Source organism: Myiozetetes cayanensis, unplaced genomic scaffold (genome assembly GCF_022539395.1).
Source record: "Myiozetetes cayanensis isolate MyiCay16 unplaced genomic scaffold, myiCay2020 scf4, whole genome shotgun sequence".
NCBI lineage: Eukaryota > Metazoa > Chordata > Aves > Passeriformes > Tyrannidae > Myiozetetes > Myiozetetes cayanensis.
The window spans coordinates 63,122,439-63,139,521 of record NW_026087631.1 but is presented as its reverse complement, the minus strand read 5'-3'; the positions used below and the strand labels follow the sequence as shown (position 1 = coordinate 63,139,521).

At 58.5% G+C, this 17,083-nt stretch overlaps 1 protein-coding gene across 12 annotated transcripts; it reads left to right on the top strand.

Moving 5' to 3' along the window:
• Positions 1-1,896: 1,896 nt before the first annotated feature.
• TPM2 (tropomyosin 2) lies at positions 1,897-15,563 on the top strand. 12 transcript variants are annotated; one of them, XM_050329876.1, is made up of 9 exons: positions 1,897-2,076; positions 2,940-3,065; positions 9,288-9,421; positions 10,454-10,571; positions 10,693-10,763; positions 11,514-11,589; positions 11,721-11,783; positions 12,123-12,192; positions 15,258-15,563. In XM_050329876.1, the coding sequence occupies exons 1-9, from the start codon at positions 1,963-1,965 to the stop codon at positions 15,338-15,340; spliced, it is 855 nt and encodes a 284-aa protein (XP_050185833.1). In that variant the 5' UTR covers positions 1,897-1,962; the 3' UTR covers positions 15,341-15,563. The 12 variants fall into 12 exon arrangements, with proteins under 12 accessions (XP_050185833.1, XP_050185836.1, XP_050185832.1 ...); XM_050329879.1 differs by having other exon boundaries at positions 13,992-15,563; XM_050329875.1 differs by having other exon boundaries at positions 12,523-15,563.
• Positions 15,564-17,083: the final 1,520 nt, after the last annotated feature.

Sequence of the window (17,083 nt, the reverse complement as noted above, 5' to 3'; positions counted from 1 at the left end):
GATAAGCCTTTCCCTGGGAGTAAGGTCAGACTCTAGAGTGAAGCATAGAGGTAATCACCATCCTTGGAGACCTTAGCCCAGGACAAGCCTGGGCATGGGGCAGCAATGTGAGGGATGTGCACACACACCCTCTGCACCCCCTTGACCCAGAGGTTACCCCCGAGGATGGGCTTAAAGCCAGACCTGTGGGCCTCTGCACCTGGGTGGTTCCAGCTGCATCGTCAGACATGACTATGACACCTGGAGCCAAGGGAAGGGGGCAGCAAGGGAAAACAGCATCCTTTAGGGGCACACCTGAGGGCTGGCCTGGTTCCAGGGCAATTTCCTAGCTGCTTGCACCATGTCTATCATTGTCTTTCCCCCATGGGCTGAGCCCACGAAGTTCCTCCAGACTGAAACATCTCACAGAAAAGCAACTATTCTCTCCCGGGAATGATGGGAGACGGATCTTTCCCCTCCCCTTAGAAGCTGCATGCTGGCAGTTACAGATTCTCCTTGTCCAAATATGTGCCTAATTCATCAGTACTGATAGCTGTTCTCCAGAGTCCAGCAGTGGCTCTTCTCCTTTCCCCATGGAACCAGCAGCCCCTTGGTCCTTGGCTGCTCCCATCCCTCCAACCTACCCCCACCATCTGGGCCTGAGGGCTCCTAGAAAGCCACTTTCTCCAGCTCCAAAAATTTCTGCTCCTCTCTGCTTGGAGCACTGGTGCCGAAAAGTTGCATCAGCCAAGGGTTGGCTGTGGCCCAGGGGCAATGGGCTGGGGGAGCCTGTGCACCCCTCATGTCCCCATCCCATCCGAGCCTGCCCACGTGCCACACAGCTCTCGTGGCCCCTCCGCCAGCTCCTTCCAACCCCCCCGACCCAGAGCCTATCCTGCAGCTGGGAATGTGCCAGAAGCATTTATGATCGTTATTAAAGCACAGGTTATTTTTGGAGGAGCTGGGATTTGAACGGTTTGCATTTTTTTGCCTGTGGAATACAGTTTATTTAGAGCAGAAAGATGAAGAGGGGCAGCGAGCTGCCCACATGCCCTGTGCCACCCTGAAATGTTACCCTATAGGCTGTGTGTGTGCCAGGTGTCCCTGAGAGTGCCAGGGACGGTGGCACCAAAGTGCAAGGCAGCAGGGAGGTGGGTGCTGAGAAGTCTACACAGAGCTGGGGCCCTCTTGCCCCACCAGCAGCTGGATGGGGATGTCAGGGGTTCCACTCAGTTCTCTCCTGGGGGATTTTCCCCATGTGGGTAATGCCTGTCCACTGTGTCCCTCAGTGCAATCATAGCCCGTGATTGCCCCTGAGTGCAGTAACAACCTAAGTGTGTCCCCAGGACTTCAGTGCCTGATATTCCCAAGTGCCTTGCCAGCCCTTGAGGTGCCCCCAAACCAGTGCCAGCAAGCAAGGTCCCTCAGGCCCCATATGGCAGTGACTGGGCATGTGGTGTACCTGTGACAGTGTCAGCCTTGTGATGTCCCCTAGCGTGGGGACAGCTTTGACTGGAGTCAGTGCCACGGGGGTACCCCTAGCTCGGTGCCCGAGGGTGTCCCTTGCTCGGTGCCACTGGGGTTCCCGTGGCACAGCGCTACGGAGTGTCCCTCAGCCAGTATCACTGGGGTATCCCTAGGGCATCGCCCCGGTGTGTGACCGCCCAGTGCCACCGGGGTACCCACAGCACGGTGACCGGGGGTGCCCGGGGCCGGGGCCGCGGCGATGCCCTCCGGGGGTGTTGCCCCCCCGTTCCGCTCGGTGCAAGGGCCAGTGGCGAGCCTGTCCCTAAAAGGTGCTGGCGGGCGGCGGGGGAGGCGCCGGGGCCGACCCTGCCCAGCTCGGCCCCTCCCCAGCTTTTAGAGGGCGCGACGGGGCGGGGAGAGCAGTGCCGGTGGTCCCGTCGCTCCCGGTGCTCCCGCCGCTCTCGGTGCTCCGCGTCCCGCTGCCGTCCCGCGCCCCGCCGCCGACCCACCGCCACCATGGAGGCCATCAAGAAGAAGATGCAGATGCTGAAACTGGACAAGGAGAACGCCATCGACCGCGCCGAGCAAGCGGAGGCTGACAAGAAGCAGGCGGAGGACCGCTGCAAGCAGGTGGGTGTCCCACGAGCTTCTCTGGCATTGCCTCGGGACCCTTCGCTCTAGGGGTGGCCAGCCCAGGGGACCCCATTCTGCTGGGTGTCAAGCCCAGAGCCCCTCTGCCCTAAGGGTGTCCAGCCCTGGAGACCCTGTCCTGCTGGATGCCCAGCCCTGGGGACCCCATCCCTCTGACTGTCCAGCCTACAGATCCTCCAACCAGCCCCAGAGACTTCCCCACAATGGTTGTCCAGCCTGGAGTCCCCTGTCCTAAGGAAGTCCTGCCCCAAGCACCTTGCCCCACTGGGTGTCCTGCTTGTGGATCCCAGCTCTTGGGATTGCCAGCCTAAAGACCTCACTTCACGGGGACCCCATCCCCAGGGGCCTCACCCCCTGTCAGCCTGTCCCCAGGGAGGAGCACTTCAATCCATTTTCCCTGAGCCCTCACACTGGTCCCCCCATACACACCTTATCTCAGTAGGACATCCCAGTGCCACCTCTCTATCCCTGTGCCAGGGAGAAACCTGGGGACTGCAGACTCCCACTCGAATGACACAGACATGGGGGCACAGATTGGTGTCCCTCAGAGCTCTGTCCCCAAGTCAGGAGCTCTCCAGCCCCCTATACAGGGAGGGAGACCACCACCCCCTTACACCCGTCAGGCTCAGGCGTGGTGGGGGCCGCTCTACTCCAAGAGCATTCGGAGGACTTGTAGATCTAAAGCGGGCAGAGGGAGCATGTTCATGTGCTCCTGCTGTGCCCCCCCACCCTGGGTGTCCCCAGGAGGAGGATGGGTGTCCCCAGGAGGAGGGTGGCCATCCCCTTCCAGCCTTGCAGACACCGCTGTCCACCCTGACCCTTATCCTTTATCCTTTCCCCAGCTGGAGGAGGAACAGCAGGGCCTGCAGAAGAAACTGAAGGGCACTGAGGATGAGGTGGAGAAGTATTCTGAGTCTGTCAAGGAGGCCCAGGAGAAGTTAGAGCAGGCAGAGAAGAAAGCTACAGATGTAAGTAGGCACGCCAGCAACTCCTCCCCCTGGGCGCTGGACCTCGGCGGGAGGGGGGGGGCGGCGGTTAAAGGAAGAGGGGGCCCTTATATGGAAAGCGTCCGAGGGAAGACTGTCAGGATCCCATTCCTGCGATGCTGACACTGAACCGGACTGATGGGTCCTGTGGGGGGTGTAGGGGCCAGGCCAGCTGTGGTGGGCAGTGCTGGAGTGGTTGATTTTGTCTGGAGCTTTATGGGCAGCCGACAGCCTGGCCCCCTAAAGCTAACAGGGACAAGTGTCCGGACCTGTCACAGGTCGCCAGGCACGCACCTCCACAATGCTCTTAGGAAAACTGGGGGGGCTTAACAAACAGTGGCAGAGCAGGGAAATGGAAAAATCTCTTGCTATGCTTAGCTGCTGAGTGCTGGCTGCAAGGAAGAATGCTTGGGGTGCAGGGAAGGGGACTTTGGGTGGGATGTGGGTGCGTGGATTTGGGGTCCAGCGTGCCACCTTGTACCCTGAGAAGGGCAAGGCCAGGAAGAGTTTTATTTAGTGCCATGACTGATGTTTCTCCTGGGAAATAGATCCCTTTGGGGAGATGTTAGGAAGGTGTTGAAATTGGCTTGTGCCTGGCCAGGATGAAGGGTGGAACAGCTGTGTGCAGCCACGGGGCCGCTCAGGAATGGGGTATAACGACCTGTGGTGCCACACAGGGTATTTGACACCCTATAAATAAATCCTCCTTTTGATAGCCAGCCCTTCTTTGATGAAAACCAACCCTGGAAACTGAAGGAGAAGCTAAAGGAGAGCCATCTGGAGCACAGCCAGCAGGACATGGCCAGGCTTTTTAGGATTGAGAACAAAAAAATTCATTCCCAGCTGGTTTATGGAGCTAAGTGGGGGAGATGTGTCAAATCTCTGAGGTGGTCACCAAGGACAGGGGTGGCCAGATAAGGACAAGCAGTGGCAACACAAATCCCTGTGGCAGCCCAGAGGCCCTGGGTGCTCCCCAGACTTGTTTACTGATCCAGCAGAGCTGCCCTGGTTAGATACTAAACAACGTAGTCAAAACATCAAAAATCTTCTGAAAGGGCACATTTATCCTGGAATGGGGCAGGCATGTCAAGCTGGGCAGGGTGGCTGCTGTGTGCAGTAGGGTTCACACTGGACTGATTGGATCTGTGCTGATGTGGGACAGGGAAAACTCAGTGTGGCTGAGAGTGGATGGGATGTTTTCAGTATGCGGCTCCGAGGAAGGGTCAAACAGTGTCAGCTGTGGGGTGCAGAGTGATTTCCTGCTGACAATGCCATCCTGGGTGGGGAAGGTGTGTTTCCCTACTCTTGGTCCACAGTGGCTGGGCAAGTCTGTGGGCTTCGACATGGAGAATCCCATACCAGCAGATACAGTGGACAGAAGCCACCAACCACTCCAGGGAAGGGCCAGAGCAGGAGACATGGTGAAGAAGGAGTGTCAGGCTGCAGGCTGGCTGCAGCAGGACTGGGGCTCTATCACCAGCACAGCCACCCCAGGTCCATGCCAAAGCCTAGATAGGTTGCACCATGTGTGGGGCTCTGAGAGTCACCAGGTCCCTGAGCCAGGGACCTGAATGTGCTGACAGCTCTAAGTGCCAGGGCTGGTGTCATCTCCCTGGTGTGAGGCGCAGAATGGCTCCTGGCTCCAGCAGAGGAAGCACCAGGCAGATCCCTGGAGCTCACCCATCAGTCTCCCCCTGGCTGCTAGGGCAGTATTTGCCTGTGTACCTATCAGTGCACCTAGGTCAGGGCCCACACCAGTGATCCAGGCAGCCTCCTGACCTTTGCTAAAAGGTCAATACCTTAAAAGAATAAACACCTGCCCCGCTCCAGCACTGTCCTGACACTGGCACTGGATGGCAGTGTATGAAGGCCATGGGGATTGCACTAAGGAGTGCAAATATGATGCCCCAGGCACTTCAAGAGGGGTCAGATGGTGGCACAGAGCAGGGAGTTCCTGACTCCTGATCAGCAGCTCCACAGTGCTGACAGCCCCCGTCCAGCAGCTCTGCGAGGCCACTGTGGTCCCATCGCCTCTTGTCCCCCAGAGGGACAGCCTGTGGTGCCCAGGTCAAGATGCAGGCAAGGGCTGCTGGACACAGTGCAGCTGAGACAGTGGGTTTAGCCAGAACAGCTCCCTCCATCCCCCCTCATTCTCAGCAGTGGCCTGTCCCCAGCCACCCCAGAGGAGCCTAGGGAAACTCCACCATTCCCAGGCCATGATCCCGAAAGCTTCACCCATGTTCCCGCCCCAGCTGCTCTCCCTGGCCAAGACTTTGCTCTTATTTGGTGATTCCCCGAGCTGGTGGGAGGGAACGGGACTCTGCTGGGAAGTGACTCTGCATCTCGGGGTGGGGCCACAGCGGGAGGCACCTAGCCTGGCCACTGCGGGACCAGGGTGGCTGCCCCCCAGTCTGTCCCCCACATGCCTGCAGCCAGCTCATCTCTACCCCACTGTTGCCAGGAATCCTTGTTTCTGCTCTGGGCCCTGTGCCCCAGCTTGGGAGCACTCTTGGCACCCAGGCATCAGACTGGGAACAGGGCAGGATCAGCTGGGACCAAGGCCAAACCCATGGCCAAGCCCAAGGCCATGTGCTCCTAGGGGACAGTATTGCCTCTTCCAGTGCTGCTTGGCAAGGGGACACAGAGCTGCGGGGCACAGATAGCAGTGTGGCTGGGTCACCCCCAGGACCCCTGGCCCTGGAGCTGATGGCAGATGGTGGGGTCATCCTGGGAACTGGCATCCCTGGACATCCCTGGAGGCAGGTGTGAAGTGCAGTCAGGGCTGCCTGGGAGCTGTCAGAGCTTCTTAAGGGAGGATTGAGTGCCAGCTAGGCTTCTCCTGATGGATCAAGACATGTGTGTGCCCCAGCTGGGATGGAATGCCAGGAGCTGGGGGACTGGCCTGCCCTGGAGGACATAGCCCCCAGGGCAGCTGGGATGTGCAGGGGCCTCCATGTGACCCATGGAACTCTGTAGGGCTGCCAGCCAGGTCCTCACTTGACGAAGCAGATGCCAAGGGACTGAACAGGATGGATGTTGGGGACCTGGCTGCAGCCCCAGGTACTGCTGGAGGACAACCTGGAGCAGGTGCTGCTCTTACTGACTTCCTGTATGGAAAAGTCCATGACCCTCCTCAGCTCTGCAGCAAGGAGTGCAGAGGGAGCACCCATGGATACACTGCTCCTGTGGCTGTGGGGGCTCAGGGGTCAGACTCCAGCACTCACAGACTCTCAGGACTTCTGGAAACATTTGAGTCCATTTTCCTGGGGTCCTCTTCATCGCTCTGGAGGATTTCAGCGGGACTGTACATCCCTGGCAGGGGGGCACCATACACCCTGGGCACCATACAACCTGGACACCATACAGCCAGGACTGCGTGTCCTGGCTGGGTGTACCGTGTGTCCTGCCAGTGGGAACTGTGCATCTGCCCGGGAGGATGTGTGCTGCCCCCGGCTGAGGGGACACTGTGCCCTGTCTAGAAGCCGCTGTGCATCTTGCCTCGGCGAGGGGTGTAAAGACAGTGACTCCTGCCTGGGGAGGACCACGCGTCCTGCCAGGGGGTCCTCCCTATGTCCTGTTTGGGATGAGGGGCACTGCGCACCCATCCCGTTGTGGGAACTGTTCCCTGCCGGGGGTGGGCACCGGTGCCCTGCCCAGGGGAGCGGCACCGCAGGTCTGTCGGAGACAGCAGCAGGAGGACGAGGAGGAGGAGGAGGAGGAGGAGCAGGAAGGGATGGAGGCAGGGCGGGCGGCGGGAGCGGCCGCTGCCTGAGCGCTTCCTGCCCGAGAAGGGCGGATCCCACAAAGGGCTCGGCGGTGTGGCCTCCCCGCCGGCAGCCCCCGCCATGGCCAGCGCCAGCTCCATCGACGCCGTCAAAAAGAAGATCCAGAGCCTGCAGCAGGTGGCTGACGAGGCGGAAGAACGCGCCGAGCACCTGCAGCGGGACTACCATATCGAGCGGCAGGCCCGGGAGCGGGTAAGGGCCGCCGGGATGAAAAGGGGGCGCGGCGGAGCGGGGGGCGCTCCGGCGGCTCCCCGGGATGCCCCACTGGCTCCGGCCCCGCTGCCAGCATCCCTCCCGGCGGGCCGACCCCGGCCCCCCGCGCCCCTCGCCCCGGTAGCCGGGCTGGCTGCCCCCGGGGCGGAGCGGAGCGCGGCGCCAGGAGCTTTCAGGGGAGCCGGGGGGAGCTGCCACCCAGCTGGCGAGAGCCCCCGGGGCAGGGGACTTGGGGCAGCCTCCTCCAGCCGCCTCCCTCCTCCGTGGGTCTTGCGCCAGAGAGATGCTGCGTGCGGGGCTCCCCGGGGCTTCCCGGCTGGCTGGGCGCTGGGAGCGGCAGCGGCAAGCCCTGCCTTGGCTCTTCCTGGGGTCGGGCGCATCCTGGGAAAGGATCCTCTCCCTCGCAGGCTCTCGTGCACAGCTCAGAATCCCATGCCCAGGATCTTGTCTGGCTTCCAGCGAGCTTTGCGGTCCGGGCCGCGGTAGTCGGACAGCCTTTATCTCTCTAGCCTGTCCCTTCGTGGGGACAAGCCACCCCTTCACACGGCCACTCTGGCAACGGGATGGCATTTCCAAGCGGCAGCTTGTTCCTGCTTTGGCTTTTTAGTTGTTGGGGCTTTCTGTTTTCTTCCTTTCATTTTGTTTCCTATGCCCACTCATTCTACATTCTCACCATATCAGGAACGGCAGAGCTGGGTGCGGTACCCAGGTTGTTGTCACTCGGGCTGTGTGCGGAGGAAATGGCCCCTTCCTGCAGCCACAGATCGGGTTCCCCGGTCTGGGAGCTGCCGGAGAGCTCATGTTCCCCAGTGTCCATCCGGGCAGCTCTTGACCCACTTTGGGGGTGATTCCCTGGGAAATAAAGGCTCCCGACGAGGGGAGGGTGATGCTGCAGGCAGAGCATCGCCGTGCAGAGGCCAGCCCCAGTTCCCTACTGGGCAGTCTGGCAAGGGACAAGCTCTCAGAGAGTCCAGAAAAAAGAGAGTTCGTGGGGTGGAGGTGACTGTCGTGCCAGCTGTGGAGCTGGTCGCCCGCTCAGAGAGGTGCTGGCTGCGCCTGTCCCCACCCTGCTGCTTCCTCTCAGGGGATCAAGGGTGCCCAGTGGGGCCGTGCAGGATGACAACCCCTCGCTGCTCTCATGGTCTGCTTGGTTAATGTCCCCCAGGGCATCCCCAGCGCTGGAGCATGAGGCTGGATGGAGTTGGGCACTGCAGCCGGCCAGTCCTGCTCCAGCCTGTATATGAGCAGGAGACATTATCTCCTGTGTTGGTGCATGGGACTGCTCCCCATGGTGAGGTCTCATCTCCACCCATCCCTTTGTATCCGGGTGAGGTCTTCCTTGCACTACCCCCCCACTCGGTGGGAAGCGGAGCTGAGAGCTGCTGAGGCAGCGTTTCCCGACTGTGGCAATGGAGCTGGAGGCCTTTACCAACTGGAAAGAGTGCGAGGCCAGGCGTCAAGGGGCTGGCGGAGGGCCAGGGCCACTGCTCCTGGCCAGCCCCAGCTCCCAGCCCTGTGCGTGGGGAGCCTGGGAAAGGGAGGGCTCTGGTCCAGTGGGTCCTGCCAGCCGCATCTTGGCGGGGTGCCAGCCTGCCGAGGGCGACTCGCTCCACTGCCCCCGGCGCTCTGCCGTGCATCAGCTGAGGGGGCTCCGTGCTGGATTCAGGCTGTCCTGTTGCACAGGCCCATGGGGGTTCCTGCAGGAGAAGCTCCCAGCTCGCTCTGCCGCCTCTGTAAACAGGAAATCCACAAGTGGCTCCCGATCTCCTTTTCGGGAGAGAAGCAGCACAGGGCATTCCTCCCCCTTTACTCACTTTTCTGCAAACCCCAAATACCATCCCTGTGACGGCAATGCTGCCACAGCCACCCTACCCCGGGGAACGTGGCCTGTCTCTCCCCAGGGCGGGAGCCAGAGGTGCGAGGACCTGGTGGAGGGGCTGCATGTGCTAGGCTGGGGTTGCAAGGCTGGGAGAAGTCAGCATCGAATATGCACTACAAGACGGGGATAACCCTGTTGTCCCTATGGAAAGGCAAGGGGATGCATGCTCAGGCATCCCCTTCCAGTGAGCACTGGCTTGTTGCACAATGCCAAAGGGGTGTTCTGGACTGTAAATGCAGAAGTAACCACTGAAAATGCTTTTTAAAATACATATATATGTGTGTGTGTGTGTGACATGGAATGACTGAGGGGTTTCTGCTCCCCCAGGCTGAGGCTGAAGTGGCTTCCCTCAACCGCCGCATCCAGCTGGTAGAAGAGGAGCTGGATCGAGCCCAGGAGCGCCTGGCCACCGCCCTGCAGAAGCTGGAGGAGGCTGAGAAGGCAGCTGATGAGAGCGAGAGGTGTGACAGAGAGGGACAGTGAGGGTGGTCTCGAGTCACCCTTGATTGCAGGCAGCTCCCTTGGTTTTGCAGTGGGGTTTGGGGATCCCCCTGAAGTGATCTTATGGGATTTGCATTGGTTTTCCTGCAGACTCCAAAGGGAGAGAGCAAAGCCACAATGCAAAGAAGTCCTCCAGGCACAGGCATTCCTAAAAAGAATGAAATTTCTAGAGCATAAAACCCTGAGAAAATTTATCTGGTATTTATGAAAACACCAGGCTGTACCTGAACCCAGAGAAAGCTAGGAGCAGATTTTCTTCCCCAGAGCAGCCTCCTATGCTCAGGGTCTCAACAACAGTCCAGGAGGCAACATCTGTGCCTGGGAACTAAGTTCAGATTTGACAACAAAACAGCCTAATTCAAAAGCAGTGCTACAAAGCATGTGTTGCCCCATCCTCATGGCAAGCAGGTTTCCGGGACAGAAGCTCTGCAGGCAAGGGCACTCAGGTTGTATGGGAGTGCCTGGACATGTCACAGCCTTCCAGACAGTGACGTGAGCTCTTCCCTCCATTGGCAAAGACCACAGCATCTGAGTGAGAGGAGAAGAGTCTGCAGGAGTCCCTTCTGTGGGGGTTCACAGGGGTTTGTGAGCATCACCCAGAATGAGAAAGTCTTTGCCACAGGATGTTCTCTAGCATTTCCTAAAGGCTGCTGACCTGTCAGGCTGTTTTTGTGGGGGTTGTGGCTGGCTCATCTTCAGCTGCACACTTTGTCCCCCCTAAAGATGGGTTCAGGACCTGCCTGACTGAAGGCCACCACAGCCACATCTCCTCACTCTGGAGCATAGCCCTGGGGTCAGCTCCACTGTAATTGTGTACAGGAGCATTTTTAGGGTACTGCTAGTGTGACCCTACTGTGTGGGGTGGCCAGCAAGTGCCATCATCCCCAAGCAATGTCCCGTGTCTTTGGAGGATGGTGGGGTTAGGGTACAGTGGACTGGCAAGATGTGCAGATGCCATGGCAGTAACATCTTTTGGCTTGGTCTCCCCTCAGAGGCATGAAGGTCATCGAAAACAGGGCCATGAAGGATGAGGAGAAGATGGAGCTCCAGGAAATGCAGCTGAAGGAGGCAAAGCACATAGCGGAGGAGGCTGACCGCAAATATGAGGAGGTGCATACCCCCTTCCCCAGTCTTGACTCCCTGGCAACACCCAGAGCGACCTCCTCACAGCCCTGTGCCCCCAGCTGGGGCAAGCACAGGGCCAATATATGCCTCTTTCTCCCATCAACAGGTCGCCCGCAAGCTGGTGGTCCTTGAGGGAGAGCTGGAGCGCTCAGAGGAGAGGGCAGAGGTGGCTGAGAGGTGAGCAGGGCTCCCAGCAGGCAGTGTGCAGGGGTCCCACACAGCCTTTGCCCCAAATCCCTGGCAGCATGGGGATAGGGAAGACCCTCCTTGGGAGAGGTGGGGCCTGTCATTGGGGTGGTCCTTGGGGTCGCAGGCTGGGGGCAGGGGGCTGCCAACCCATCGACATCACATCCTTGACCCTGTTCTCTGCTGTCCCCCCACCCCGGGGTGCCCCTCTTTCACCCCAGCCGAATGAGACAGTTGGAAGAAGAGCTGCGGACCATGGACCAGTCTCTCAAATCCCTCATTGCCTCAGAGGAAGAGGTACTGGGGCAGGGGTGCGGGGCAATGTGCAGCAGCCCCCTTCTCTCTGTCGCTGTCTCTCGAACCATGCGAGCCACCTCTCTCTTCTGCACCACTGCCTCCACCACTGGCCTCTCCTCACCTCCCTCTCCAGCAGGTGCAGGCTGGGCACGCTCCTCCATCCCTCCATCCCTGCTTCCCTTGGCAGGGCCGGTGAGAGCCCGGCTGGTGGCAATGCACGAAGTGTCCGTGCAAGGAAGCACAAGGAACGGATGAACAGATGCGTCCCGGCAGCTCCCGCTCGCAGCGGCTCTGCTCCTTGTCCACTTGCACTGAGTCTTCTCCTCTCTCAACTTGTTTTCTCTCTTTCTTTCCTGCTACCCTGTGCCCGTTCTTTCTGCTCCCGCCTCTCTCCTGCCCTCTGGCCCTGCTCCCCCCCTCCTGCCGGCCCTGCTTGGGATGTAGTAAATGTGGTGACCTAGAGGAGGAGCTGAAAATTGTCACCAACAACTTGAAGTCCCTGGAGGCCCAGGCTGACAAGGTAGGACCCAGTGAGGCTGTTGGGGCTGGGCAGACTGCATGGGGTCTGGGGGTCCTGTGGTCTCCGGTTGGGGTGAAGGACAGCTGAAGGTTCCCCCTGGGGCTCACAGGTGCCTGTCTCTGTCTCTGCAGTACTCTACCAAGGAGGACAAGTATGAGGAGGAAATCAAGCTTCTAGGAGAAAAACTGAAGGAGGTAAGGAGTGTAGGGCTGCCACTGCATCAGTGCAGGTATGATTTTGCCATCCTGAGTGGATTTTGACTGTTATGCCAATGTCCTCTCACGGTTTCCCAAACTGCAGCCCTGCAGCATAGGAGGTGCCTGGGTCTGGGATGCCCCTCTCTAAGTCTGTTCTGGTTTGGAGTGTGAGGGTCCATGGGGCCCTTGACCTTTCTTGTTCATTGCTTTTACCAGGGGAGTGCCTGGGGAGAAGGGTACCAGAGATGCAAAGGGGGCAGATCTGGAGTGCAGTGCAGCCTGCACCGCCCCTGTTGTGCCCTGCAGCTCACCCTCTCCCCACTGTGCTTCCCACAGGCTGAGACCCGGGCAGAATTTGCAGAGAGGTCTGTGGCGAAGCTGGAGAAAACCATTGATGACCTAGAAGGTAAAATGTCCCCGCCTGCCCTGTGTTCCTCTTTCCCAGGGCGGTGCTTGGCCACACTGTGCCCTTGGTGGGGCTGGACAGGGTTTGGCCGAGGTGAGGGGGTGGGTAGGGGTTCAGGGAGGTGGGAGGCTGGATGCTGTGGTGTCTGGTGCAGGAGTGCAGAGCTGGGGTGTGGGCTCTGCCCTTGGGTGGGGAATGGGGTCACATCCATGCCGCCTGTGCCTGCATGCTCCTGCTGCCCTCAGCCCGCCGCTCACAGCCACTCTCTCTCTCCACCTTGTGCCCCTCACTGTGCTCCACCATCTGCCCCCTGCCTGCTCCCACCTGCAGATGAAGTGTATGCGCAGAAGATGAAGTACAAAGCCATCAGCGAGGAGCTGGACAATGCACTTAACGACATCACCTCCCTCTGAGCCCCCTGCTGGGCACCAGCACTGCGCGCCCTCCCCACCCGCCTCTCCCCTCCCCAGCTCGGCTGCTTGCCTGCCTGGCCATCCCACCTCCTCCCTACCCTCTCTGTCCTCCTCTGTCCTTCCTAGCCTGTGCCTGTCCGTCGGCTCCTTTGGGACAGGAGCCGGCCTGGGGTGTTCTCGCTTTACCCCTCTTTGGGGAGACAAGATGTAGGTGCTTAGAGCCATTGGGTCAGGGCAGGACAGCAGCTCCATGGCATCCACGTGCTGGCTGAATAGTGCCTGTGCAGTAGGTTATGTCATGGTATTGCCCGACAGGGATCAGGGCTGTGCCTGGAAGCCTTTTACTCCAGCACCTCCCTCTTTGGCTCCCCAGCAGCAGAAGCACTGGGGACCCTGCAGCTCCGGGGATGGGGGGCCCTCTCCCCCGCCCCCCCACATACTCCCAGCAAAGCCCCCCGGTGCTGCTTGCTGGCCCCAGGATGGGGATGACCTGCATTGGGGAAGCGGCACCTCCACTGCCAAAGCTCAGGCCTGGGGGATAGAGGGTTGGGCCCGACTGTGCAGACACCTCCTTCCTTGGCAGACAGGCAACCCCCCGCTCCTCCCTCACCCTGCCTTCTGTCCTTTGCACATTGCTCTTCAGTTTGCATCTCATGACTTTTCTTTAATGTTCTGTCCCTTTGGTTTAATGAGTTGGTTTCAATAAAGTTTCAACATTGGTTTCTCCTTTGTTTTCTTCATGCCACTCTATCCCTCATCTCCTGCCTGTCTCACATGGGTCCTGTCAGTGGCGTGGTAGGAGGTGGTTGCAGGCAGCTCGTGGGCCCCCTGGGGTAACCATGGCTGAGACCTGAGAGGCTCCTGCATTGCCAGGTTGAGCAGGACAGGGCCCTTTGTGCTGACCCCAGTCACCCTCTGGCTCTCATACACAGCTTTCCTCATCTCATACCATCTTCTCTATGACTCTTTTGACCTGAGATACAAGGGTTAGACCTGGTCCTGTCCATTCGCTGTCTCCACTTCCAGACATTTCCTGCAAGCAGCAATCTCAGCCCTGTCATGTGTCCTGCATCACTTTCCCTTGGTGAAAGAGCTCGTGCTACCCTTCAGCAGTGACCTCATGATCCCTAAATTTATCCTTGGTACCCCTCCTCTTTCCTCACCACCCTACCGTGCCCCAGAATCCAGTTCTCAAACTGATGGACCTACAGACCTGTCCCTGTGCCAGGACTGGTTTGCCTCCTCCTGCCAGTCCAGCTGGTCCCTGCTGCTGACTGGGCAGCTGTGGTGTTTCCACTGAGGGCTTTGGGAAATGCTGTCTCTTTTCACTAACTCACTTTTTTCTCTCTCTTTCCTGTGCTGCGTTGACGTCTCCATTTTCTCTAGAGCGCTCTCAGCAGGAGGCCGAGAAAAACCGTGTTCTCACTAACGAGCTGCGGGTCATCCTTACTGAACTTAACAACTGAGCTGCCCAGAGCTCCTGGCCCCGGCCCAGCCTCCCTGCCCTGTTTTGGCCAGGCTGGCTCAGGGCTGGGAGCCCCTACCTGCTCCCCACTGGTACGAGGCGAGGTGTGAAACCTTGGCTTATCCTCACAGGGGTAACTACCCTGCGTGGGGACGGACAGGGAACCCCTCCGGAGCCTGATCGGTTTTTTGTGAGAGAGGAATAAGGGGTTTTGTGATGTCCTGGGGTGACCACGTGGTGATGGCTGTCCTCTGGCATCAGCCTGGCTCTGCCAGGGAGGGAGGTGGTGGTTTGTGTCACTGCTTTCCTCCCCTTGTCCCAGGAGTCGGTGGGCAGCCTCTTCCTCCTCACTCTGGTCACCCTAAACTGTGCAGGGAGGATCCTCTCAGAAAAGGGTCCCTGCAGGGTGCCGGGATCACTGGGATAGGAGATGGGGACCCAGCAGCACCCACTGACCCAAACTTGGGGCAGAGGACAGGGAAGAGCCCAGCAGGGCGCACTGGGAGATGGGGCTGAGTAGGCAGGGCTCTTGTTCCATCCCTATCTCGGGGAAAGGATGATGCCATTTGGAAGTGAACACTGGAGGAGGCTGCTTTGGCAGCAGGCTGCCTGGCAGAGCTCATCCCTGTAGCCTTGTCAGCTCTGCTCCTTATCTCTCTGTTATCCTCTCTGCCTGCCCTCCCAGGCTGTTCCGGGGTTGTTGTCTCCTTTTCTTCACGGAGCACTGCTGGGTCACGCAGCAGGCACTGGCTCTCTGCTTTCGCTGGCAAAGGGTTTGTGCATGTGCCCACAGCCAGCCAGTGCTGATGCCTCGAGGGCTGGCCAAGTAACGGTCCTCACTGGCAGCAGCTGCACTGCGGAGGGCCCAGCCTGGGCAACGGGGCACCATGGGAAGATGGAAATGCTGAAGAGCAGTAACTGCCTGCCCCAGTGACCAGCCCTGACTGGCCTGGCTGCCCTGGCAGGTCCCAGAGTGGCTGGACTACTCCCTGCTGGAGATGGGGCGGTTTGTGTGGACTCTGCTCCACCGGGAATGCCCCATTCAGCTGGAGGCCATTGCTGTACTGAAATGTGTGTCTGTGTGCGTGTGTCTGTGCTTGGCGTGGTGTGTGTGGGTTCGGCTGCACCTGGGTACCCTTGGGTTGTGTCTGTGTGTGTGTGTGGCTGGGTGTCCCTTGCATTCACAGAGAGCCTGGCCAGTGCCAAAGAGGAGAACGTGGGCATCCACCAGGTCCTGGACCAGACCTTGTTGGAGCTGAACAACCTCTGAGCTGCCCTGGAGATCCCCCATCCCTCTTCCCTACCCAACACGTGCACCTCACTGGCATGCTCAGGACATCATCAGCTGAACTGCATCTTGGCCAAATCCACACATCTATTGAGAAGGGAAGCCCTGCAGCCTTACAACAGGGCTTCAGCGGCATCTTGTCTGTGCACAGCCTGACCGGCTCTGTCCTGTCTTCGTGTCCAAATATTAAAGCAGTTTGACAAGATGGATGGCTGTGTTTGGTCCTTGTGGGCGGGCACAGGCACGGACAGGTGAGGTGGGAGTCTCCCTGCCCATTTTGTGCAAGGAGGCTCTGCAGGGACCCAAGTCCGTGGCCAGCATTATGGGTGTTCTCTGTGGCTTTAGGGGGCTAAGAATGATAACATGGCTGTGTTTCCTCATTTCCATCACTTCCTTGGGATGCAGAGGAAACCTCTACGTCTCAAGCTCAGTCTAAGCTCACCATCCTCTTCAAGTACGGAGTGATAGATTATGTCACTGGCATATCCCCTTCCACAGTCTGCATGCTACTGCTTGGCACCTGGGGAAGGTCTTTGACCTCTCCATGGAGTCTGCTTCAGGGTTCATGTGTATGACACTGAGGAAACACACACACATGACCATGCATGCACGTTATTAGTTATTAGGGTCTTCTCCATGTCTGGGATTAACTGATCACCCTGTGTAGTAGTTGCATTTTCTATTACCATTGACTGAGGAATAGCTGTATAAGCTAGCAAACATCAATGCAGCAGACAACCATTTCTCAAAGTGTTCAGGAAGTTTCCTCCTGGCTTGCTGTATTTTCTCCAACACAAATTGAAGAGAAGCCAGATGTGCCTCATCACTGTCACCGAAACAGGCTGGATTTCCTGGGGATGCATAAAGTCATGATCTAGTCCTGCCCTTCATTTTGGGCCCCTCCATAATGTGCACTGAGCCCTGTTGTCCCACGGCACCCAGCGGATATCCCTCTAAAAGCACAGCCACATACTGACAGGAAACACAATTCATGCTGACCCCTTGTCGAGCCAGGCCATCGCCCCAGCGAGCGACCGGCAGGGATAGCTTTTGTTATCTGCTTTCCTTTATTTGCTGAGTCTCTCAGCTCAGGAAAGGAGGGTGGTGAGATTGCATCTCTTTCCTGCCCAGGTGCTGCTGGCCTCCTGCCCTCTCCCTGGCCCAGCAGTTTTGTTTTGTGGTTCCAAATCCTTCTCCCACAGATACTTACTGGGTACTCATTTTCTGTTTGTCCTCCCAAGTGTGTGTATCAGGGACTGTTGATATTTTTTGGTCTGTGTTTAGTCCAGCCACCTGCAAAAGTTTTGTTCTTTGTCTGCCAAGTTCACTGATAAACTGGAGCTTCGTCCTTGGAGGGACAGTTTCTTTTAATTGGTGTTCTGTGATTGCCTGGAGAGGATGAAGTAAAGCCCCCAAACCCAAATAGATAAGACCCCTTGAGTGAAACAGCACAAGTGTGAGGGGAAACCCAAAGTTCTCACGCATGTGCTGAGGGGGTACACTCACATAACGGGGGAGGGACCGAAGGCCTCTGGCTGGGCTGTGCTGCCACATTGGCCCAGGTAGACATCACTGGCTAATTGGATAAAAATGCAGGTGGCTCATGCTCAGGGCTCTCAAGTGTTGTGGTTTTGCTCTGGGTCAATTTGCTCTTAAACACCCCCCCCCACAATTACTGTAAGTTGAGAGAAGGTTTATGCAGACAAAAGAAACCTGATTGGGGAA

Bases quoted from the DNA above. Each gene is read 5' to 3' on its own strand.
- TPM2 (XM_050329876.1), top strand. From the start codon at position 1,963: ATGGAGGCCATCAAGAAGAAGATGCAGATGCTGAAACTGGACAAGGAG. The intron at 3,066-9,287 runs GTAAGTAGGCAC...CTGCTCCCCCAG, and splicing joins CAGAGAAGAAAGCTACAGAT to GCTGAGGCTGAAGTGGCTTC. The intron at 11,590-11,720 runs GTAGGACCCAGT...CTGTCTCTGCAG, and splicing joins TGGAGGCCCAGGCTGACAAG to TACTCTACCAAGGAGGACAA.